At 44.9% G+C, this 26,568-nt stretch overlaps 1 protein-coding gene across 2 annotated transcripts in view; it reads left to right on the top strand.

The window, feature by feature from the left end:
* ST14 (ST14 transmembrane serine protease matriptase) overlaps positions 1–26,568 on the top strand; it is a 320,066-nt gene that overhangs the window by 91,861 nt on the left and 201,637 nt on the right. For both annotated transcript variants that reach the window (XM_069224467.1, XM_069224468.1), the window contains exon 2: positions 21,962–22,121. In XM_069224467.1, the coding sequence (XP_069080568.1) occupies positions 21,962–22,121 (160 nt within the window). The remainder of the gene's footprint in view (positions 1–21,961; positions 22,122–26,568) is intronic.

Genomic DNA, 26,568 nt, shown 5'->3' with positions numbered 1-26,568 from the left:
TAGCTTTGTGTTGGTGCACTATTTTTTCTTTTGTCTCACCTCTTTGCTCATGGCGGTATGTATGTTTTTGTCTTTCTTGGTGTCTGGCATCTTGCTCTTTCTTTGCAATGTCTGTGGGGTCTTTTTATTTCATTTTTTTTGCAGTTTTATATAGCGTGAACTCAACACGGCATTGAAACGCTTTATTTTAATTTTTGTGCAGTTTTGTACAGCGCAAACTCAATACAAAGGTATTACAGCGCTTTCCATGAGCACCGGTTACATTACACAAGAACACATTCATTTTTGGTAGCAAGGGGAGAATAATCGATTTGCCCAGAATCACAGAATGTTGAGCTCGTGCCGAGACTCGAACCATGTTCCCCAGCTCCAGAGTTAGCAGCTCTGGCCCTTACGCCACATCCTCCCACCTAGGGTTTTTGTCTGGTGCGTGTTAGGACAGTCTGTGAATAACTCATTTTTTTAATATAGCGCTTGGTAACACAGGTTCTGCCATTTCATAGCGCTGCAAGGCAGGTGCCATTCTTAACAAAATCTCTACAATTAATTTGCAGTTAAGCTGCCTCTTCTGTTAGTCTCTTTGAATACAGTCAATGTTTTTAAAAGTTAGGCTGGTGTTGCCAATGTAGAGGAATAATTCCTTTTAAAAGTTTAAAACACATAAAAAAATGTTCCCTTTTCTTGGCTTCAAACTCGTTTGACCCATCTCCCCCTAATTCTCTGGGTTAATTGCCATGAAGGTGCCTCTTTGTGGCTTGTTTGGTGCTAGGTAAACACAAAAGAAATGGTTGCATCTCTAGGGTATCACAGCCAGTCGGTAAGAATGAGGCAAAAACCCTCCCAAGATGGTGGCCTTGTTGTGTCCTCTTTCCTGCAGCAACAGGCCTGGGAGGGTTGCTGTGCCACCTGGATCTACTACACTCTAAACCAAAACACGTAGGTAAAACATTGTCATTTACAACACCAGTAGCACAATTGCGAGAACTTTTGCATTGTAAATGCTTTTCTTTTTTTGCCCACGATATATCGGACCATGAATGGCCTGTCTCCTTCCAGTCTGTAGATTGCCGGGGGTCAGGCAGTGCGCAATTGCGTTCAAGATCTTGCGTGTTGACACCAAAGCACCTATTGCCTGTGCTATTGCCAAATATCTGCAATTAAGCTGGATTATGTGAGCCAGAGCATTGGTGCAGAAGCAGCCTTATGAATAGCTGGAGGCTGAAAACGAATCACATAAAGCTTTTACGAATTTGGATTAGTCGCAACTTTTGGTTGGTGGGCTTTTGGCCCCCTTTTTAATCTTTGTGCCTTTCAATGGCTTTTATCTACTGTGATTATTAGAATGTATTGCAGATGTTGCATACTTTTTTCTTGTTGATTTTATTGGATTGATTTTGAACCTTGTTCTATGTGTTTTCTATGCACTTCCATGGTTTGCATAAACCAAATCGTTTTTTTGACTTGGCTATTACGTTCAAATGACAGATCTATTTTTCTTAACTGAAACTTGGATTTCTGGCTCCTCACTACCAGATGTCGCTCAAGCAGTTCCTACGTGTTTCTCTATATCTCACCTTGATACAGTTAAACATAGGGATGGAGGTAGGGCTACCATCAAATACGGTTCTAACAACACCTGTACTATTGCAACTTTGTTAACACTGAAGTCTTCATTTTCTCCCTAAAATGTTCTCGAATGTTGCCTTTTCTGGCTCAGTGATGTATAGTCCACCAGGATATGCCATAGACTTTGCTAATACGTTGTTAAAAGCTTTAGCCCCTTGCTGTCACCGGTTTGCCAGTTTTTCTGTCCTGGTCAATTTTATAATACATGTGGAATCCATAGACTGCCCCATGGCATGTCAGGCTATTGAAGCACTTGTGAACCTTAACCTATTGCAATTTGTTACGGGCCCCACCCATTCTTCAGGACATGCCCTGGATCTTGTATGTTCCAATTACTTATCACTGAGAACTGGAGTTCCATCTATGAATCGCTGAGAACCAGAGTTCCTATTACCTAGTCGGACCATGTTTTGCTTCCTTTCTTCTTTGGGTTGAAGCCTGTGCTGTGTGGTTTGTTAACAGCATCTTGGGAACATTCAGAAAGCTTCCTTGGGAATGCATTCTGACCTTATCTTACCATTGGCTTTGTGGTTTGTAGCTCACATTTGCTTGCTTGCTGGCTATTTGCTTTAGGCTGTCCAGCTTGAGTTTGTCCATTCTGTTGCCCAAACCTTTTTTATTGTATTTTGCACCAGTGCTTGGTTTCTGTAAACAGGCCTTTAAAACGTGTTCTTATCACACCAAATTTGCAGCGCATTCAAAGACAGAGGTCAAATGTCAGGCTCTGCCTTCCAAGGAGCTTGAGGTTTACTTCTCCTTTTCTGACATCTTAGTGAGTAGATTTGTGTGACAAACATGATGGCTACTAGGAATGAGCTTGATTTTATTTTTATTTTTTTCTAGATCACATGTGAACATCTGTGAATAAACTGTATGGATATTTAATAATATATCAGAGTTAGAAAACCACAAATGAAGCACATTTTTGGTTAATTTGAAGTGTGGTGGGAACATTATTATTATGATCACAGCGAATCAATACAATAGGTGATACTTCAGCACGTTATAGTTTGTGAGCTGTATACTTTTATCAGTAAAACTGTATGACTGTACAAATGTAAAGGTCATTTCAATTGAAGATGTGTTGTCTGTGTTGGCAGTACACTACCACATTATACATACTACACTTTACCCCACTTCACTCTATTCTGCACCGCTCCACTCTATGCAGTTTCACTCAACTCCTTTCCACTCTACACCATTCTACTGTATGCCAATTGCCTCTACCCCACACTACTTTACTGTGCACCGTTACTCTCTACTCCACTCTGCAAAACTGCACTTTATGCCACTGCACTCTACTCCGGACCACTCCATTCTACAGCAGTGCGCTCAATACCAATCCACTCTTTGCCACTCGAATCCACTCTACTGCACTGTACTCTAATGTGCATCACTCCAATCTACTCAGCACCATGCCGCTCAAAGCCACTCCATTGTACTCTGCACAACTGCACTCCGCACTGCTATATTCTGCTCTGCAACAGTGCACTACTGCACTCTACTCCACTGCACTCTGTTGTATTCTGTCACTGCATTCTGCTCCACTCTATTCTACGCTGCACCACTGTACTCTGCCACTGCTTTCTATGCTACTCTACGCTGAACCACTCTGTGCCACTGCACTTCACACCAATTCACTCTGCCACTTTACTATACACTACTGAACTCTGACAAACTACTCTGTAACACTGCACTCTGCCACTGCACTCTGTTGTGCACCACTCTATGCACCTCTGTGCCAATGCACTGTGTACCACTCCACTCTACTCTGTACTCCTCCATTCTACACCAGTGCACTCTACAAACTTTGCACTCTCTGCCACTGAACTCTGCCACACTTCTCTGCGCCACTGCATTCTATGACACTGCAGCACTCTATGCTGATGCACTGTATGCCACTACACTCAATGCCACTCTACTCTGCATCACTCCACTCTACATCAATCCACTTTAAGCCACTCTAATCCATTCTATGCTACTCCACTCTGCACCATTCGCTCTATGCCATTGCAATCTACCCGGCAGCACTCAACACCACTTTAATCTACACAGGTGCACTCTGCTTCACTGCACTCAATGATAATACACTTTACACTACTTTATTAAAAACCAATGCACTTGTACACGTGCCAATCTACTCTGCACTGTATGTTACTATACTCTACAACACTGTACTCCACACTAAGGCACTGTATGCCACTCGACAGCACTTTCCACCACTTCACTTTATCTCACTATACACCACGCTACTCTGTGCCACTCTGCTGCACACTGCACCAATGCAATTTACGTCACTACAATCCACTGTGCCCCACTGAACTGCTGCACTCTACTTTGCACCATGTGCACTCTACATCACTGTACTATACTCTGCAACACTCTTTGCCACTGAACGCTACACCATTCTGCACCATTGCTCTGTCGCTGCACTCCACATTACTCTACACCACTGTAGGACACTGCTTCTTGCACTACTGTATGCCACTGCACTCTACACCACTCCAGTCTAGGCCACTCCACTGTACTCTGCACCACTCCAATACACCCTCTCTTCTCTGAAAAACTGCATTCTATTACTACTGCACTCTATGCCCACGCACTCTACACCTCTACCCTGCACCACTCCACGCCACTTTACTCTGAAACAATCTACTCTGTGCCTCTGCACTCTGCCGTTACACTCTATGCTCGCCACTCTATGCCACTGTGCTCAACACCACTCTACTCTAAACTACTGTACTCCATGCCAGTGCACTCAACATCTCTTTGTACTCAAAATCAATGCGCTCTACGCCACTGCTCTTTAGTTCACTATACTCTGCAACACTGTACGGTACATCATGCTATGCCACTCCACACCATTGCTCTGTACATCTCTGTACTATATGCCAATCTATTCTCCTCTGCACCACTGTACTGAAGGCCACTGCTTCATGCACTACTTTACACCACTGAGCTCAACACCACTCTACACCAGTGCACACTACACCACTACACTTTATGCCACTATCCTTCATCACACCATGCCACTCCAATATATTCTGCACTCCATATCACTGCACTCTAGACCACTCTATTTCACTGCAATCTACTCTACACCTCTGCACTTTACCCTGCACCACTCCACTCTATCCTGTACCACTCCACTCCACTTGACATAACTCTGAAATAATCTACTCTACACCACTGGACTGTCAGTGCAATGTACTCTCCACCACTCTACTCTGTACCATTTTACTCTGTCATTGCCCCAAACAGCAATGCACTCTACTCAGATCTACTCTGCACCACTGTACTTAACTGTAGGAAAGTACCATCTTGCCTGGCATGTTACCCCCATATTTCACTGTATATATGTTGTTTTAGTTGTATGTGTCACTGGGACCCTGCCAGCCAGGGCCCCAGTGCTCATAAGTGTGCCTTGTATGTGTTACCTGTGTTATGACTAACTGTCTCACTGAGGCTCTGCTAATCAGAACCTCAGTGGTTATGCTCTCTCATTTCTTTCAAATTGTCACTAACAGGCTAGTGACCAATTTTACCAATTTACATTGGCATACTGGAACACCCTTATAATTCCCTAGTATATGGTACTGAGGTACCCAGGGTATTGGGGTTCCAGGAGATCCCTATGGGTTGCAGCATTTCTTTTGCCACCCATAGGGAGCTCTGACAATTCTTACACAGGCCTGCCACTGCAGCCTGAGTGAAATAACGTCCACGTTATTTCACAGCCATTTTACACTGCACTTAAGTAACTTATAATTCACCTATATGTCTAACCTTTACCTGGTAAAGGTTGGGTGCTAAGTTACTTAGTGTGTGGGCACCCTGGCACTAGCCAAGGTGCCCCCACATTGTTCAGGGCCAATTCCCCGGACTTTGTGAGTGCGGGGACACCATTACACGCGTGCACTACATATAGGTCACTACCTATGTGTAGCTTCACAATGGTAACTCCGAATATGGCCATGTAACATGTCTAAGATCACGGAATTGCCCCCTCTATGCCATCCTGGCATTGTTGGCACAATCCCATGATCCCACGGGTCTTTAGCACAGACCCGGGTACTGCCAAACTGCCTTTTCAGGGGTTTCACCGCAGCTGCTGCTGCTGCCAACCCCTCAGACAGGTTTCTGCCCTCCTGGGGTCCAGCCAGGCTTGGCCCAGAAAGGCAGAACAAAGGACTTCCTCAGAGAGAGGGTGTTACACCCTCTCCCTTTGGAAAATGGTGTTAAGGCAGGGGAGGAGTAGCCTCCCCCAGCCTCTGGAAATGCTTTCATGGGCACAAATGGTGCCCATTTCTGCATAAGCCAGTCTACACCGGTTCAGGGACCCCTCAGCCCTGCTCTGGCGCGAAACTGGACAAAGGAAAGGGGAGTGACCACTCCCCTGACCTGCACCTCCCCTGGGAGGTGCCCACAGCTCCTCCAGTGTGCTCCAGACCTCTGCCATCTTGGAAACAGAGGTGCTTCTGGCACACTGGACTGCTCTGAGTGGCCAGGGCCAGCAGGTGACGTCAGAGACTCCTTCTGATAGGCTCCTTCAGGTGTTGCTAGCCTATCTTCTCTCCTAAGTAGCCAAACCCTCTTTTCTGGCTATTTAGGGTCTTTGGGGATTTCCTTAGATAACGAATGCAAGAGCTCATCAGAGTTCCTCTGTATCTCTCGTCACCTTCTGCCAAGGAATCGACTGCTGACCGCGCTGGAAGCCTGCAAAACTGCAACAAAGTAGCGAAGACGACTACTGCAACTCTGTAACGCTGATCCTGCCGCCTTCTCGACTGCTTTCCTGGTGGTGCATGCTGTGGGGGTAGTCTGCCTCCTCTCTGCACTAGAAGCTCCGAAGAAATCTCCTGTGGGTCGACTGAATCGTCCCCCTGCAACCGCAGGCACCAAAGAACTGCATCACCGGTCCCCTGGGTCTCCTCTCAGCACGACGAGCGAGGTCCCTTGAATCCAGCAACTCTGTCCAAGTGACTCCCACAGTCCAGTGACTCTTCAGTCCAGGTTTGGTGGAGGTAAGTCCTTGCCTCCCCACGCCAGACTGCATTGCTGGGAACCGCGTCTTTTGCAACTACTCCGGCCTCTGTGCACTTCCGGCGGAAATCCTTTGTGCACAGCCAAGCCTGGGTCCAAGGCACTCTAATCTGCATTGCACGACCTCCTGAGTTGTCCTCCGGCGGCGTGGGACTCCTTTGTGCAACTTCGGGTGAGCACTGTTTCACTCCTCTTCGTAGTGCCTGTTCTGGCACTTCTGCGGGTGCTGCCTGCTTCTGAGAGGGCTCCTCGTCCTGCTGGGCACCCCCTCTGTCCCCTGACGCAATTGGCGACATCCTGGTCCCTCCTGGGCCACAGCAGCATCCAAAAACCCTAACCGCACGACTTGCAGCTAGCAAGGCTTGTTTGCGGTCTTTCTTCAGGAAAACACTTCTGCACGACTCTCCACGGCGTGGGACATCCATCCTCCACAGGGGAAGTTTCTAGCCCTTGTCGTTCCTGCAGAATCCTCAGCTTCTACTGCCTAGTAGCAGCTTCTTTGCACCCACAGCTGGCATTTCCTTGGCATCTGCCCACTCTCGACTTGGTCGTGACTTTTGGACTTGGTCCCCTTGTTCCACGGGTACCCTCGTCTGGAAATCCATTGTTGTTGCATTGCTGGTTTTGGTCTTTCCTGCAGAATTCCCCTATCACGACTTCTGTGCTCTTTGGGGAACTTTAGTGCACTTTGCACTCACTTTTCAGGGTCTTGGGGTGGGCTATTTTTCTAACCCTCACTGTTTTCTCACAGTCCCAGCGACCCTCTACAAGGTCACATAGGTTTGGGGTCCATTCGTGGTTCGCATTCCACTTTTGGTTGTGTTGCCCCTATCCCTATGTGTCCCTATTGCATCCTATTGTAACTATACATTGTTTGCACTGTTTTTTAATACTATACTGCATATTTTTGGTATTGTGTACATATATCTTGTGTATATTTGCTATCCTCATACTGAGGGTACTCACTGAGATACTTTTGGCATATTGTCATAAAAATAAAGTACCTTTATTTTTAGTATATCTGTGTTTTCTTATGATATTGTGCATATGACACTAGTGGTACTGTAGGAGCTTCACTCGTCTCCTAGTTCAGCCTAAGCTGCTCTGCTAAGCTACCATTATCTATCAGCCTAAGCTGCTAGACACCCTATACACTAATAAGGGATACCTGGGCCTGGTGCAAGGTGTAAGTACCCCTTGGTACTCACTACAAGCCAGTCCAGCCTCCTACATTAACACCACTTCAGTCTAGGCAACTCTTTACACTCCACTCTACGACAGTCTGCTCTACTCTGTCATTCCACTCTGACAGTCTATTCTGCTCTTTGCCACTCAACTCTACAACATACTACTCCACGCAACACCACTCTGAACCACTCTGACACACTATGCCCCTCGCAACACTGTACTCCAAACTATGCCACTCAACTCTACTCTACACTTTTCCACTCTTCAACACTCTACTCCCTTCACAGCCCTCCATGACCCTCCACTTCACTCCATTCAACTCTACTCTATGCCACTCAGCCCCACTCTCCTTAATCCCACTAACTTTTAGCTGTGCTGAACAGCAGCCACACTGGTGTACACCATGGCTAGAATGTATTGGCAAAGCCAATAGCTCTTGCATAGGCCAGACCTATTGGCTGTGGTAATACTTGTTTATAGTTAATTATGTTGAGCCAACCCCAGCCAGCCCAGCGTGCCCCACCCCAAGTTCAGGGTAATTGACCTTAACCTTTCAACTTTAATTTGTATGCTTAGTGGTGATATTGAGGAGAATGTGGCTCAGATAGACAACTGGCTTTCTCTCTTCTATCATCTTAACTGCTCCAGTAAGACCCAAAGCTTCCGCGAGGGCTTACCCCTCAGATCCTTGGTCTTCAACTGATCTGTTGCCTTAAAAAATAAATGCACAAGTCCAGAGAGACACTGGAGGAGAAACTATGATCTAGCTGAAATAGAGACTGGAACAGGGCATTGTTTTCCCATTTGTCTCATCTCCTGCCAACTCCTCTAGACAGACTTTCAATGTTATGCAGTCTTTTCTTGCCACTGATCAGGCAACAGATGTGGAGTTGTGTGAGAATCTATACTTAAGTTTCTCCGAGCAAAGTTGATAAAATTTATCACTTGGAGTCAAATAAGTATACAAAACAGTGAAGAATAGAATGTTTTAATTAATATCAGCCCGTGGTAATCACTCTGGGTGCACCTCAATTCGTCGTTATTTAGTTTCCAAATTTTGGATTCAAACTGAGGTGACATGTTGGGCAAAATGATAGATTGGGATGCAGCCCTGAATAATTACTACTGGCTGCGATTAATTCAAGCATTCCAGACATCACTTTTTTGTATACTTAAGTTTGTCACCCAACTGAGATAAGTATGCCCAGACGTGGAACCCGTGTACACTGTCTCTGGAACCAAGTATGACCTGGCTGATGAGCCCATAACCACGGTGAAACTGATCCTGCGTTGCTTGTTTTCTGGTTCAGGGAGGACCTCTGCTGGGCAGTTCAGGCTGGACTGTTCAGACTGGAGCAGGATCAAGACTGATTTGCATATAGCTGGGTCCAGAGGAGACATGGTGTTCAAATTAAATGGATTGGGATGCAGCCTTCAGTAATTACCAGTGGCAGAGATTATTTTAAGCATTCTATCCATCACTTTTTTCTGTACTGTAGTTTGTCACCCTGTGCCCCAGTTATGCCCAGACATGGAACCCGTGCACATTGTGGTACGTGAACCACGCTTCACCTGGCTGATGAGCCCATAACTAGGGAGAAACTGGTCTGAGGTTCTTGTGTTCTGATTCAGGGATACCTGGATGGGCAGTTTGAGTTGGACTTTTCCAAATTGAGCAGGGTCAAGACTAGGACTGGGCAGAGTTTGCAGAGTTGTGCTCCGTGGAGCTCTGCGAAGTGCCCCAAAAATTCTGCTGCACTATGCAGAGTTCCACAAACAGCGGATAGCTTTAGTGATTTAGGTTGTGCCATTCACGCTGATTTTTAGCGTCTGGTATTTGTCCAGTGCTGAAAAATGGCGTGATCGACTCTGCACAGCAACGCAAACAGAAGGCTTATCAGCGTATAATGCCCCCTTCCTTTAGGGCTGGAAGGCCTGCTAGACGGATGACTTACATAAATTGCATGCATTGTAAAGGGTGCAGGGCACACCGCCTGTGTACCATGTCGTGTTTTCATTTTAGTTCTTCACCAAGACACGCAGCCTGCAGAAACAGCACTGTGTGCACTTAGTGAGGGGTCCCTGAGGGTGACACAATTAGTGCTGCAGCCACCAGGGGTCTTCCTTTAGTACCCCATGCACTAGGTACCAGGGGTACCATTTACTAGGGACTTTTAGTGGTAGCTAAAGGTTTGCCAATTGGGAAAACCAACTGTGCAGTTTTAGGGAAAGAGATTTGGCACTGGAGACCTGTTTAGCAGGGACCCATTGCACTTTCAGTCAAAATTGCACCAGAAACGAGGCAAAAAGTGTGTGTGTTTTGGGGGCGGGGGGATGAGAGGGGGTGTTACCATGTCAAAAGAGGTACTTTCCTACAATTACACAAAAACACATACAGAGACATCACACTGACAGAACATCCATATGGTGCCCCTCAACAGAGCCAAGTGTACATCTGCTTTCCAAAAACAACAACCGAAAGCAACGTGTGTGTCCCACTTCATCAGTATTTCTTGTACTACTGAGATACCACAGGGAGGGTCAGGGAAGTAACATAAAGGAGTCCTTGATGAGAAGCAATATGGGTGAGTGCAGCAGGGTTGGAGGCGGATGACTGAGAGCAGCGCAGGGGGCAGAAGTACAGAAGAGTCTGCTTGTAATAAATATGCATTCTTATGGAGTGCTCAACACAAAACCGGGTTAGCTGCCAGGTCGAAGAAACAAAGTGGGACGATGAGGAGGCAAAAATCATTGGCAGGTTAGGCAAACTGTACAGGTGGGATGGCTGAGCTTCACATTACCCTACTTGGTCTTTTGTCCTTAAACATCCACCTACAGTGATGAGCAACTCTAGCCACTGCCACTCCTCATCATCTTTAACCAACTATATTGCACCACTGCCACCAATAATCACCTTTGCCACTAAGTGCCAGCATTAAGCCTTCTCATCAACGTCTTTAAAGGGCACTGCTCCTGTGTATCCATTTTTAACCAACTGTACTCATCAACGTCTGTGGTCCTGTAGGCCCCAGGTCTCTACATTTTGTAGAGCATACCTTAAACGCAAAGAAAACATATGGACACTGCATTGAGGACAAAACTGCTGTGGGACAGCCAGTCAGGGAAAGAACAGAAAAAATATAAAAATGTCAGAAAAAAAGAAGAGGGAGGACTACAGACACAAAACAGAGAGTAAAAAGCTTTTGCAAAGTTATGTGGGAAGTGTAAGCTTGAAGAAAAGTTTTCAGAGGTCTGGAAAAAAATAAGTTCAGGAAACAAAGGAGTGTTGAGAGGAAATTTTTTTAATGTAAGGCTGTTGAAGTAAAAAAGCTTAAATGATGCTGTGGAACTTGGGATTTCCTGTCATGGGTACTCTCATCTCTGAGCTGCTGAGTATCCCACTGGACTTGTTTAGCAAATGTTTCAGGCGAGCGTCTTAAATGTCATATACCCCAATGTAAAATTAATCTGAGAGTGTAGTGGTAACTAACGAAGGCCAAACAAAATGGTGCTTGATTTGAAAGAGATAAGCGTTTTTGAATTTTATATATTTCCTTGTAGTGTTGAAGTAAAATATCAATTACCACTGAAGACTAGACCTTGTGATAAGAACCACTCAATTTATCAAGTACACTAGAGCAGTGCTTAAAATCCATTAGCACTAAGCATATGTGTTGACGGACTTTGTGCCTTAAGGACTTTCAGCCATTTCTGTTTTTTAGGTCGAGCCTAGGCAGCGCACAAGATGTCGCTGCCCTGCTGGTTGTAGGTGGCTTCCTTCGTGCGTTTGGCGCTTTGCGGTTTCTTGGAATGTGGGCGGAAGTGTAGGCAGGCACACTGAAAGTGAGGGAGTGGCGTAATGCGGTGAAACTGTTTTGTCACGCTTTGTGCTTTATGGCGCCACCGAAACTCTCTACAAAGCACGAGTTTCTACTTGTTGGAGGTTGGCTTTCAGCCGGGGGTTCCTATTAGAACTCTCCGTTCTGCCATGCAGATGTTTTTTTTCACGTAGGCAGTGATCCTTCAAATTAAATACCTACTTTAACTGTGTCTTTAGCCAATTCAGGTGAGATGTCAGCAACAACACCAAGCAGTGTCCCGGGCTGTGCTGCTTTTTAATAACAACAAAAGGTAGCTGTTCAGCCTGCCGCGATGCTATCGATTCCAGAGATATTGCAGTAAAACATTACTTGTATTAAATTCAGCCTGTCGATCTCAAGAGAATTTGCTTTTTTTCTGTACCCTTTGTTTTTGAAGCCACGTAGGACTAAAACCACCGAATTCCTCGTGTGTACATTTACTAATACTTAATTCACGTCCTAACGGCAAGTACTACACATAACATAAGATGATGCTAGCCTACATGGGTCTTCGTTGCGAGGTTTCCTTTTAAGGTAAATAATGCAGACGTCTAGTACATATGACCCGCCTTCTTCTATAAAAGTGCCCCATCATTAAGAGTAATGCAAGGAAGGACCCTACTCCCTGTGCCCTCTTTCTTAGCTGTAGACAAATTAGTTATTTATGGGATCCGGACAGGCCCATGTATAACACGAATTCGCAGTACAATGCAGTGGGTTTCGCATTTGCCCGAGTTAACAGCTATTGGCGTTGTAAATTTCTAACTGGACTTTTCTTGCCACATAAATTGGACACGACAGTGTCTAGCTAGATGAAAAACACCTAAGAGAAGAGGGAATGTTACCAATAAGCAACACACTGGAACATGGCAGCGAAGGCTTTTTTTTTGCAGTAAGATTCCGAAGAAGACATGGCAAGTGTGCTTTCCTCCAAGTACCACACTGGTGAGGCATATAGAGGAAATCACGCTCAAACAGATTTCTCAACCTGAAAATGAAAAGTAAAACATTAGTTGACATAGCGAGCCGATTCAAACTGCTCTGCGTGCAAAGTAGAGACACAAATGAAAAAAGTTCGCTCACAGTCATACATATTGGCAATAGTGCAATTATCCATGTAACAGGGCCAGTCTGCAAGGCGTTAACACAACCTCCCCAAGGTGGGGAAAACGTAAAGCATTTACCAATGATGACAAGGGTTTTTTGTGAAAGGCCAGTCAACGAATGACTGAAAGAGATTGGCGTGAAGTGGGTGTGATTAAAAGTCCACAATACTTACAAAAGGTCAAAGTGCTTGGGCACTCAACCTAAAAATAGCCTGTTTCTTGCATTACATAATTTGACTCAGTAACAGCACTTAATACACATATTATAAAGTGTAAACACTATACCTTGAAACTAATGGATCGATATGTAATCTGATCAGTCTTGAATAATATTTCGATGTGAGGTGTGAAATGGTACCCAAGTTAAGGAAGACCTCCAGCTTCAATATACAAATAGACGTCTTAAGCTATCCTGGAAATCTGCCTATATGGAAAAGCCCCTTCAGAGGAAAACACAGTGGAAAACAGCACACCTGAGAGCACTTTTCAAGCAGCGTCATTTCCTTTGTTGATGAGATACAACTTTACTTTGTTGCTGTGGGAGCAGTTCTGACTTATGGGACCAGGCTTCCTTTGCCACTCAACTTACATAGTTCAAACCACTTTGCAGGGTTGAGTTAGAACAAAGAGGAAAGGAGACCAGACAAGTATCTTGTGTTGTCTTTAATGTTAGATCCCCAGGTAGCTGTGCTTAGGCTTGTAGTGACCTTAATTCAAATCCGTTTCTAATGAAGTTATTTGCTGCATTGGGCTACAGACAAATGGGGTTGGGAGGATGGGTGGTGCTAGGATAGGTGGATGGTAGGATAGCCTGTTACTGGGTAGATTCAGAAAGGATAATTACACCAGTAAAAACCTATTGCCTTTCTGTCTAGTCCCTTGCTGGAGCTTGTTGACATTGTGTAGAAGCTTTTGATGTCAATGACTGCAGATGGACTTTAAAGGAACATCTGCCAAATAAGCTTATACTTTGTCGCTCCACCTTAGCATTCCCCTTCCTCATTTGAGGTGCCAGGGGGAGGCTGCTTGAGATTGACAATTTAGGTGTGCCTGGATTTTGCAGGATTAGCTCTGGAGGGGCTTGCCCAATTGTGGGCGACTTCTTTCACTTTTGACTGGGTTTGCAGCTGAAAGCATGGTGGCCCTGTAGCACACCAACTGCCTCTAATCATCTCATCTGGTGATATGGCTTGCTCTAGCCATCTTTGACTTCGCTCTGGAGTCTGGGAAGTTCAATATCTTTTGAGATTTCCTCAACTGGACGCTCATTTTTCTGTGCTGTATACAGCTTCTTATTATCTTCCGTGATCTTTGCTGTTTCTAGGACAGTGATCTTATTTCCATCTCGGCTTATAAATTTGCCTTTGTAGCGGACATTCACCTCTTTGTTAGTCAACCAAGCTAATCATTTCTCGCCCTTCTTGAGTACAGCATATTTTTTTGTCTGGCTAGATATTGACCCCTTGCTTAATTTTTGGCTAATTCCAGGAAATCCTGTATTTTAAAATTAAGGAGCTTGTCTTCCTCTTCATTTTTGAAGAGTACATATCATTGTTAAATCTTACAGATCTACTTCTTCCCGGTTGGTTTTTCCTGCACACTGCTGTCAAGGGTATCTCTCCTGCCCCCAATAATTGTTTTGTTGTTCTCCCAGTAGGTCACTGCTGACTCTGACATTTTCATCAAAATAGTTGACTGTATTCATAGGCTGTTGCCACCTCCTCCTTATCTTGCAGCAGAATCAACATACCTAGGTTCCACTCCCTTGGGCCTGCGAAAGCGTAGACTATTGAGTGGTCTGAGATGCCCTAGTCAGAAACCTCACTTCTGCTGAGAAAGATATGTGTATTTTTTGTTTCCTGATGAGATCAATTCCTGGAAAGGATAGATGAAATGTGTAGAGCCTTTTATTTTGATGTGACTAGTGCCAAATGTCAACCAAATCGGAATATTCAACAAAGCAGTTGAGGCGGCAGTCACCTGCTTTTCACCTTTTCCGCTGTCTATATAACTCAGACATTGTCAAATTAAAGCCTCCACCCAAAATTAGAAGCACAATCAGCAATTTAGCAATAATGCCCCACTACCTTTCCCAAATTTCTTTTTCCAAATTCCAGTATCCTGTTGCTGCTGCATAACAGCCCTTAGGGTCTGCCCAGTGTTCTACAATGGCCAAAAGGATTGATTTCTTCAGGAAAATGGCTATTTGTTTGGGGGTATATTCAAGTCGGATAGCTCATTTTTACACTTCTGGTTATTACCCTGTGCTACGGTCAATTAAAATAGACTCTAATAACATGTTCCCCCCTTTAAGTTACCTATCAACGAGGTTCATCTGCTTGCTTTCTCTTTGTTGTTGAAATAATTCTCCTTTAGATGTCCCACACTTCTAATTGGTGCAGGATTTCATTTGCCATCTGATCCACTCACTGCAACCTTGTGCTCCTGCTCTCCTTCTCTAGTTGGATCTCTTTCTGAGAGCATTAATTAGTCTTTTGAATTGCTTTCTGGTGCTAATTACATCATTTCCCTGCACCATAATTCTCAGTTTTGCTGGTAACAACATCTTGTTCTTGAGTTTCTTGCTTTTCCAGAGTCCTCTTGGCTGTATCAAAACACTGTCTTTACTTTTGCTGTGGGAATGAAGTCTGGAAAGATCCTAACTGTTGCATTCTTTTGTCGTTTGGCCTGGTATTCTAGCTGCCTGGAGAATAACATCTCAGTCATTGTGCGACAGTGGTTCTCAGATTAGCACCAGGTTCTGAGGTTGGGACTGGGGCTTGGTGAACACTTTCTACTGGAAAAAGGTAGATAGCCTCTTAGGCTGAGGAGATCCCAGTGTTCCACAAATCAGTTCAGCACTGGGACCTTCCGCACGCTCTGTGATTCTGAAAATCATTGTTTTTCCTCCTCAAGCTATTCTCAGCATCTTCAAGTGAACTGTCCTTTTGCAGCTTAACATTTTTTCCTTTTTTTCCATTTCTGTTTTCATTGTGATAACCACTTGTTCTTTACTTGCCACTTGAAATCAGCCCTCAAGAGCATGACTTAATTGGAGATGGGGTAAAATTTAGAGTCAGGGGTTACTTTAGAGTTCAGCACTGCTACCAGTGTGTGTGTGTGTGTGTGTGTGTGTGTGTTCCATCTCATCAAGTACTTCTTAATTGTTGGTTTGTGCCCTTTTGGCTGGTCTCTGCCAGCTTACAACTAAAAAAATCCATCCATCCTGTTGTGTCGGGATGGTAGCTTTGTTCCTTTATCGCGTACACGTTTGTTATGTGTGTGGGTTGGAGACGTGCCTCTGTTCCTGCCCGCCTGTGCTGTGCCTTCTACTGCTCCTGCAGAGAGAGAACAATATTTTTCTTGTCCCTGCGGCTCCTTTGTTTCCTTGCTGTGGGTCACTTAATACTGGGAGTTGGAGGGTGCAATGTCACACTCCCAGGGGAATTGGGCATCACGGGAGAGATACTTGATGTCACCTACTTAGTTTATACCCTGACCTTTATGGGACCGCTCTGTGACCTGTCTGCTTTCTTTCTGGTGAGCCCCAGTCCACTCACCCCTGTGCTCCTCCTCTCACTTGGTTTCTCACCTGCACCACCCACTTCAGCAAAATTTGGGTGTGCTAGTGTTTTTGGATTGGGTCACTTCATTCCTCCAACCGCTCTTGGATTCCCAGGAAGTGGAGGAAGTTTCAGCTGCCTTGCCTCCCCATGAAGCACCTCAGTCTTCCTCTTCACATATGGCCAGTGTGCGGTGGGGTGGCCATCCTCAGCAGGCCCAGCCAATAGTTTTTCTTTTGCTCTAACAAAAATTAAATTTCCACATTGGGACCTCTCCACAGTCCACCCCTGTCTCTCTTCCCTCCCAGAGCCTTTCCTCGGATGAGAACGCCCCTCCAGCTTTGATCTTGCCTTTTTCTTTCTTGTTCTGGGTCCACAAGCTGGCTCGACTGTTGTCCACCATCAATTTTTATCATTCTAGTGACTCACTGGACTCGGCTCCGACATGTGCCATTGCACGGATCACCCCCCTTCCAGGTCAGTGCTTTTTTTTGTGGACTGATCTGGATGTTTAAGTCAGAGTTCTTCGGAGATCATGTCTCTTGGTCTGTAGCCTATCTTTGTTCGCACAAACCCACACCCCTGGTTATGCAGTTCTTAAAAATCTTATCTTTAGTTTACATTCAAAAGATTTAAGTTTAAAGTCACAGAATTGGTGATTGCCTCGGTCTTTGATAGCCCTAGGATAATTATTGAAAGCAAAGGGTCAGGCGTACGTATGATATTTTACCTCTCTGCAGCATTTGACACTGTAGCTCATGACATACTACTCAAATGCCTAGGTTGCCTACCTGTTAAGGCGACAGCTCTAAAATGAGGCAAAACATTTTTACCAAACTTCACTTGTTAGAAGTCGGGTCTTTAGTTGGCAGTGAATTGCATCCTGTCAAATAGTAGGGACCTCCACTCTAGTCAGGGTAAGGGGGGGGGGGGTCAGTTAAAATAACCCCTGCTTCACCCCCTTGGTAGCTTGGCTCAGTCAGGCTTATCTCAGAGGCAATGTGCAAAGTATTTGTACACTCATACACAGTAACACAGTGAAAACACCACAAAAGTACTTCATACCAGTTTAGAAAAATAGTCAATATTTTCCTGAGTAAAACAAGACCAAAAGGACAAGAAAAGATACCAATTGGTAAAGATTGAATGTAGTTTAGTGCCTAGAAACACAATAGCTTCAACTGGGGCTATCACGAGTTGTTTCCAACAGTCCAAGGCTACTCCCGAGGAAGTTCCGACTGGTCACGGAGTTACACGGACCCCGGGTACAGTACCTTGGAAGCCGATGAAGCAAAGATGTTGCACGGAGTCGAGGAGGTGAGGTGTCACTGGAGCCTGTGCAGTGTCCGATCCTTACTGCCACCAGGAAGGTAAGTCATTGGTTCCTTACTGCTAGATGTGAGATGAGGCTTTGGTGCCTCACGGTTGCAGGGAAGGTGATGCAGCATTGGCAGCGAGGCGTCAGTTCCTTACGATAAGGCATGGTTGATGAATTCAGCTGCTCAAGATGCCATATTTGCGGTGTCTGGATCACACCGCAGGGCCACAGGTGGTGTGCGTATTCAGAGCCTGGAGCCATGGACTTTGTTGACACAGCGCTCTGGACTCACACTGTGGCAGGATTTCAGAGCTGCTGCGGCGGGGTCAGGATTGCAGCATCATTCACGGTCATTGCACTCAGTGGGCACAATGGCTCCGGTGCAGGCAGCAGCGCAGAGGCGGACAGTGGCGTTGTTTCCGAAGTCGCTCTGGAATTGATGTGCTTGGTTTCATCTTGGTTGCACCAGAGCTCACTTCCAAGGGCCCGTGAACTTGATTTGGCACCACTTGGCAAGTCAGGACTCTCAGCAAGAGGGCACTGGCAGGTGAAGTCTTTGATGGCTCTGCGACTTCTTAACAGGAGACCAGCTCAGTTCAAACCCTTTGAGAACCTTGGAAAGCAGGATGTAGAAAGCAGAATTCAGTCCTTTCACTCCCATGACAGAATCAGCAGGCCAGCACAACAAAGCAACAGGCGGAGTGGTAGTCCCTACAGCATCCATCTCTTCTTCCAGGCAGATTGTCCTCAGTTCAGAAGTGTTCTAACTATGTGGTGTCAGAGGTCCAGTAAGTATACCCATTTCTGTCTTTGAAGTAGGCAAACTTCAAAGAGAAGTCTTTGTAGTGCACAAGACCCTTCCTTCCCATGCCATGGCCCCAGACCCTCCAGGGGGTTGGAGACTGCTTTGTGTGAGGACAGGCACAGCCTTATTTAGGTGCAAGGGTCAGCTGCTCCCACCACTCTATCTCAGGAAGACCCATCAGCCTGGTGATGGGCCGACATGATATGCAGGGCACACCCCATCTCCCTTTGTGTGACTGTGTAGAGTGAATGCACAAACAGACCAACTGTTATCCTGACCCAGATGTGTATTCAGCAGACAAGTAGAGGCATAGAATGGTTAAGGAAGAAAATACCCACTTTCTAAAAGTGGCATTTTCATATTTATAATTCAAAAAACGATTTTACCAAAAATGTGTATTTTTAAATTGTTGAGTTCAAAGACCCCAAACTCCTTATCTCTATCTGCTTACAATGGGAAATTACACTTAAGATATTTCAAGGCAATCCCAACGTTACCCTGTGATAGTTATAGGTCTTGCAATAGTGGAAACCTAAATAGGCAGAATTTCACTAGCAGGACATGTAAAACACACCATCACATGGCCGACCTTTTGAATACACTGCATACTGCCTATGGGGCTGCCTTAGGCCTACCTTAGGGGTGACCTACAGGTAATAAAAGGGAAGGTTTTGGCCTGGCAAGTGGGTGCACTTGCCAGGATACATAGCAGTTTAAAACTGCATGTAGACACTGCAATGGCAGGGCTTAGGCATATTTACAGGGCTACTCATGTGGGTGGCATGATCAGTGCTGCAGGCCTAGTAGTAGCATCTGTTTTACAGGTCCTGGGCCCCCGCCGTGCATTGTACTAGGGACTTACAAGTAAATCAAACATGCCAATCATGGAGAAACCAATACAATTGAGACAGAGAGCATATGCACTTTAGCACTGGTTAGCAGTGATAAAGTGCCAGAGTGGTATAGCGAACAAAAACAGGTCAGAAAAATTAGGAGAAAGACTGCAAAACGTTTGGGGTAACCCTGTAAAAAGGGCCAGGTCCAACACATCCCTCTTTCTTCCTAAAACCAGGGTAGACCAATCAATACCTTGATGGACTTCCCTGCTTAGGGCAATAGAACATGGACCCTGGCCTGCAACAGCAGGGGCGTTCCAGTTCTGCGCCTTTCAGAACCCAGTTGGATCCCTCAGCCCATAATCTCAGGGCCCACCAAGTTAACCCATGGTGATTCCTTATCCTCACCTCTGGACCCATTCTGTGCATAACCTTACTTTGCTTACAGATGTAGGCAGACAGTATCACCATGGCCAAAGTAGTGGTGTGGCCCATTCCACCCTTGGCGGTTTGACTCCTGTCCCGACCCAAGGGCAACTCTGTCCACAAGGACCGCAACCCACAGTAACCACTGACAGCTGTAAGTGATGAGAGCCAGGCCGCAGCCCTTCCAAAGCTCTCTAATCTCTTTGGTTTCTCAGAGTGGGGGGCAGTAGCTCCAGGTGACTGGTACCCTTTGTCCACTCTCTCTCACCAGTTCAGGGGTGGTATCCTGAGACTGGTCTTCGAGCCCACGGCCTCTACCCCTAAGCTGGACAGGAGTCAGGGGTGCGTTGCTACCCTCCCCTGCTTCTTTCACATGGCTCTGTACTCTCCTTTTGGGAGTGGTATCCCCAAAATGCAGAACTGTTGGCACTTGTGGCAGCCGTCCTGCACACTTTTCCCACCAGTTCAGGGGTGCTAACCTACAACTGCACCCCGACCAAGGGTCAGTACCCTTAGGCTTAGCTTGTGCCTGGCAAGCCAGGGCTTAGGGGGAAGCTCAACCACTCCCTCCAAGGGAAACGCATTCCTAATGTGTTGTGTGTGTGTGTGCTTGGTGCTGATCCTCTGACCCCCATCCATCTGACAGAGCATCACCTCTCCCAAGCCAAAAGTGGCATCACCATGGTCATTCCTGGGAGCTCTGACCTCGCAACCCCTGGCCCACTGAGTACTGTCTCCCCATCTCACCCCTCCATCTGGCCTTCTGCACCCTCCTCTCTGGAGTGGTGTTGCCAGATACCAGAACTGCTGGGACGCTTGTGACAGCTGCCCTCCTCTCTCACCCCCGCCCCCCCCCCCCCCCATGTTCTCCTGACACTAAGGAACTCCCATCATGGGACCTGTCTGGGTCACTGCAACCATCCCCCTCACTCTAATGGGGAAAAACTGAGCCATTCTCGTTGAGATCACCCCCCCCCAGTGCCATCCCAGACACTTTGGCACACACCCAGAGGTCCCCCTCTAGTGTAAGCTCCTTGGGAGTCAGAGAGCTCGTACTCCACCAGGTGTTGGTGTAGCTCTGGAAAACTGTGACTAAACATATGCTCTCCAACAATCAAACTGAACAGCCCCTCATGTGTTAACCATATTACCCTTCACCCAGCCACTCAGTGCCTTAAAAAGGTAACCCACATCATCCACCAACTGGTGAGACAGTATCTGACTGCCCTGCAAACACAACATACCCTCCTCTGGGGTAACTCCATACTCCCTAACCAGGGCTTCCTCTCTGCGCTCCCCTTCCTCTCTGTGAAATAAATTTACGAGCCTCTTCTTGTAAGAAGCTGAATTTGTACAAGATAGAATACAAGGATTCAGAGTATGCTTCAAGATAGCATTTTATTTGCTGCAGTGGTCACCTCCAAAGAGTATCAAAATGAAACCCTTTGGCCTAAGCAACTGACCTTTCCCTCAGCCTTTGATTGCAAAAAAAAAACTAAAAAACCCACTTTACCACACTATACATGTGTCACAATTTCCAGATGCCTTCAAGCAAACATTTCCTATAGCACCTTTAAACCACAAGAACAGGATGTTCAAACACAGAGATAACATTTCTAGAACATAGGGCGGTTTAACACATCTACAAAGTTTCACATCTGCAACAGAAGAAATTAAACAGGTGATGAAGACCTACATTTTTGTTTGTAGCACAGAACAAATGGACAAAATGGAGCCCTCACCCCAAGTTAAGAAATCCATTTTTCACAGCTTCCCTCTCCTCTTTGCGCCCCCTCTCCTCTTTGCGCCCTCCCTTTGCACTTCCCCCCTCCTCTCCGCGCTGTGCCCCCCTCCTCTCTGTGCTTTCCCTCCTCCTCCTCTCTGCGCTCCCCCCCTCCCCGCCCTCCCCTCCGTTACTTGTATTTTTGTTAACATGAAAAATGTGGTATGAGAATTAGGATTTGAACAGAAAGAAATCCCTCCATTGGGTTATATAGATCCAAGCAGAGGCAAGAGAAAGTTTTAGGATCTTTTCAAACTTAAGTTCTGTCTGCTTGGGCAGTAGGGACCACAGTGTTGTTTGTGCTTGTTTAAATTACTTACCCTGCTGTTCACTCCTTAAGGATAATGCACCATGATCTTGTAGAAGCATTCATTCTGACTTACTTTCTTGTTTTGTTCTTCTCACAGAAGATGAACGGGTTTGAAGAAGAAGTTGAGTTTCTACCGGCTACAAATACAAAGAAGTTGGAGAAACGAGGACTGAAGAGCAAGCTATGTATTGCTGCAGTCGTCATTGGGATATTGCTATTGTCCCTCACAATTTCTTTGCTGGTTTGGCACTTCGCGGGTAAGTATTTGTACTTTCATCCAATTCAGTTTTCACTGATCCTTGCATCACTGGGTTTTTGGAGGTCAGTGTTGTGGGATGTGGTTAGCTGCAGGCTCCAACAATAACAGTTTTTAAAGTATTTGAAAAGTTGTCAAAGGATATTTATTTGTCCCCTCCCAGTTATGGTGTGGTTAATGTTTCTTTTCTTATGTTTGGTCAGGGGTACGTGCGAAAACATAACATTTTGCACCTTTGCTAATTGTATCTTTTAATCAAAATTAGACTGTTAAATGCGAGACTTGGTATGTTAGTTTTTATATGAGGGCATCAAATTCTGTTCGGGTAAATACGAATAACCAGAACTGACCATATCACATGCAGATGTAATCTGAAAGTATAGTGTTGCTACAGATGTAATCATAGAACCCCATAATATAAGCATGTGTGGGAAACCTTATGCTAAGTAACATTATTCTATTTCAGTGCTGAATGGACAATGTTGCTAGGTATAATGTAGTGATCAATGTTATTCTCTGTCTTATTACTGCATATCCAGGGCTCTTTAGTGCTTGACAAAACTAGCAAGACTAACATTTCAGTTTGCAGCACCGCCCTGGTTGAAAATGCACATTAGAACATGTAAGTTAGACTGAGAATGATGCTTAACCGTTTTGTTTTGTTATTTAAAATTGAAATCATTGCATGCTGAAATGTGTTGATTTCTTTGTAAATTCCATCAATGGAACAAGGCATGATTTACTTTGACACTAAGATAAAATACTGACATCATCAACAACAAAAAAACAAGACAGGAGCTCGGCTGCATCTTTCTATGGAATTGGGACATCATATTTAGCTCTGGGTATTTATTCAACCTAATGAATTTGAGAAGTTAAGACGTAATGGTTGAGAGTAGTATATTATAGAAAGGTCCAGGCCGCAGGGGGCATGTCTAGGTTGAAAGCTATGCAGTAGCTAGTGGGTTTCTGACTGTTGAGCCATTGGGTCTGGTTTTTACTACTTGCTTTCCCACTTCAAGATGATAAATACATGATTTTCTAGAAGCTGACCAATCTTTGGTTGTTTCCAGCAACACCCAATCTGCTGTGTGGTGAGTGGACTAGACAGTCATCCAGGGAGGGGTGTGCAAGGATTCCTGGGCTGTGAAGGGCCACCATTGAGGACAACACCTTTGTGAAAATTCTTGGAGCTGAAGTCAATCTGAAAAGAATGACTTGAAATTGCTACTGGGGCACTTGAACTCAGAACTTGAGGTATTGCTGATGGGACTGGTGAATAGCACTTGAGATGTGCATCCTGAAGCTTTAAGGTAGTATTGCATCTTCCGAGAAAGATGAGGGAATTGTTTTGTTGTAACGTTTCCCTTTTGAAGTGAACCTTCCTTTTGAAACAGTTCAGATCCTTGAGGTTGTGGATTAGTGTGAAGTCTCCTGAAGCTTTCAAAAATGGAATACTGAGTAGTGGATTCCCTTTCCTTCCTTCAGTAGAGGAACAGAAACTAAAACTAGCTCCTACAATCAATCTAGAATTCTCTGTGAAAGACCTTGCTGTTGAACAGAATCCCTCTGTCAGGCTATTGAATGTTTTCTGGAATCTGGTGGGCTCTCCAAAAAGTCCAGTCAACAGCGCTGACAAATTGCTTGAAATCTGTGGTGGAATCTGCCTATGTTTAATTGAAAAGACAAATATGTGTGTAGTGGTGGATGGATTGTAATATTGACACCCCTGGGATTGAAAGGACAAGGACCAAAATTCTCTCCACCAAGGTGGAGCTTGACGACTTTTTTGTTGGTGTATATGAAAGTCTTGATGAAAAGGTTCTACCAATTTACATTTAGGTTTGAGACAGATACTGATTCTTGAAGGCCTGTAGTTCTTGCAACTAACGAAGATCCTTGAAAGTAAATTAAGAAAACCTACAGTTGGCCCCTGTTGGCTTTTAATCACAAACCTAAATCTGATGTTGAGCTGAAAAATCGGATGTAATGGTAAAAACAGATTCTTTCAGGATGTCACAGATTACAAACAAATCAGACAAATGTTTTGCTTGCTGTCCCTACCCACTTTGCCCACCTGATTTGGAGCAACATCGGCTTGAAAGTCGTTGACTAAAGCTTGTGAATATTAAAGTGTATGTAACGAACCTCCTGTAGTCCAGTACAAACCAGCACAACTCTTACCTGCAAGCACTGATTCAGCCTTCTGTTGCTGGTGCAACTAAAATCCATCAGACAACAGAGGAGCATCTACCAAATTTGCTAACATGGGATCCATTTCAAAGTCCACTTCATCCTTGGGGAAGGGATCATTTTGACAGATATCTGGAAAAACCTCCCTTTTGAGTTCCTAATACTCCTTCAGAAGATCATGGCTCTTTCAGTATACTGGAAGAATGGGCTCTTGGGGGAGAGGTGGGAGGGGAGGGATATGAAGATGCTGAAAATAAACATCCCTGAGCCAGTGCTAGGAAGTTGTTCATCAAGGTTCAACCGAAGATTGTCTGAAGATTGTCTGACAAATACTTAATGTAAGCAGGTCACATTGTAGCAAACGTTACCCCTGGCTAATGGTTCAGTATCAGACAGAACTTCCTGTGTTTTTGGGGTGGCCACGCCAGAAAAGAAGAAGGTGAAGACCAAAGGAAATGGACGAGGAAGCCTCGACATCATCATCCTCTGGCATCCGCTGTCCAACAGGAACGTTTCCTGATCATTTCAAATTCTCAGAGATGAAGGAAACATGGGTTTGTAACTGATCTAATTGGATAATCATTGAAGATGTCCGGATCAGTTCTGCAATGATTGTTCGAAGAATACTCATTTTTGTTCTTTAAGGCACATTTTAGAAGTATGCTTTTACATTTTGAAGAGAATTTAAACACTGAGACCAGAACCAGTATTGCCTAAATATAAAGCCTTCACTGGAGGACTCTTAGAATTGCTAACTATTCCCGAAATTTCGATGCAAGGTAAAAATATCTACATTAGCAGACCTATATGGTCAAGAAAGGTGAAGCATGTGAACCTGAATTATGTGCTGCAGTAAAAATATGGAATCAGTTCAGCTTGACAAAGTAACCTAAAGTGAAATGGAAGGGCTGACATTGTTCCCTGAGTTCATCTACAAAGAACCGTATACCTCGAAATACTGACGAGGACTTGAGTACTATTTTAACATGGAGAATACACCATTGAGTACCACTCCTTTTAGGTTGAAGCCTACCTGACAGCACAGCTATGTAGTTACAAAGACATGTTGGGCATATGCTGAAAGCTTCCCTAGTGATGCATTACGCCCATGACTTACCAGTGGCTTTTTGTTTTGTAGCTCAAATTTGCTTGTTTTCTATTTGCTCGGTTTATTTGTTCTAGGAGGTCCAGCATTTCTCTGTCCCTCCCATGGAGCACAGCCGGTTTTCCACCTTTTTGACTGGTTCCTTGTATTCTACCACAAGTTTTTGCTTTCTGGAGGTGTGTTTTTTTTTTTTTTCTTCTCTTGTGAGGCACTCTACAAGTCTACATGTGTTCAGTTATCTCCCTTTTATGCTAGTTCAAAAAGCCGTAGATGTACTGTATTTATTTGAAAAGGTTTCCTGCCACCTATCCTTCTGCTTAACTGATTCCTCTGCCACCAACAGTTGATCAGTCTTGCAACTATGTTCTGTCAACCAGCTTGCTTATTTTGGTCAGTGCCCTTTACTAATAGCATAACTTAAACACTTGCCTTCCTCAGTTTCAAGCCGTACCATAGGTGCTGGAAGTAGGGGAGTGGGTGGTGCTGAAGCACCCCTAAACTAACCATTCTGAAGTTCAGAAGTGAATGAGAAATAAACAGGCCTTTAAATTTAGTTTTTATCTTGTCACAATTGCTGTGCATTCAAGGATAGAGGTCAAATTTTAGGCCCTGTCTTCTGAGGGAGGCTGGTGTTTACTTTTCTTTCTTTGACTGCAAAGTGGGAGCTTTTATATGTCAGTCTTGCTGGGTGCTTGGGGTTGAAAGGCTGTGGGATGTTATTTGTTCCTAGCACACACAAACAAATGTAAATTCCTGTAAATGAACTGTACAAATATTTCAGATTATATCAGAATTAGGAACGTGTAAATGAAGCACATTTTTTGTAATTCTGATGAGTGGTGAAAACAGAAATTTAAACACGATCAAAACAAATCAGTGCACTAGGTAATGCCGATTTCCACAACTTCTTTTGCTCTGTATGTTTGTCTGTTCACATGTAATGGTAATTTCAATTGCAAATGTTGTTGTAGGACTCTAGTACGAACGAGACAACTAGGTTTTGGGCAGCAGCACCACCTAGCTTGAGAGACTGAGTCCGAGTCCCACACTTTGAGAGCTGTTGGCCTAACTCTTGGCTGACTAGCAGCACCTCACCAGTCCCCAGGAGTAAAGGTGATTTCTGGCAACATGTCACTGTAAGACTTCTAAG

Source organism: Pleurodeles waltl, chromosome 3_1, assembly GCF_031143425.1.
Source record: "Pleurodeles waltl isolate 20211129_DDA chromosome 3_1, aPleWal1.hap1.20221129, whole genome shotgun sequence".
Lineage (NCBI taxonomy): Eukaryota > Metazoa > Chordata > Amphibia > Caudata > Salamandridae > Pleurodeles > Pleurodeles waltl.
This window is presented reverse-complemented; position numbering and strand designations above follow the sequence as displayed.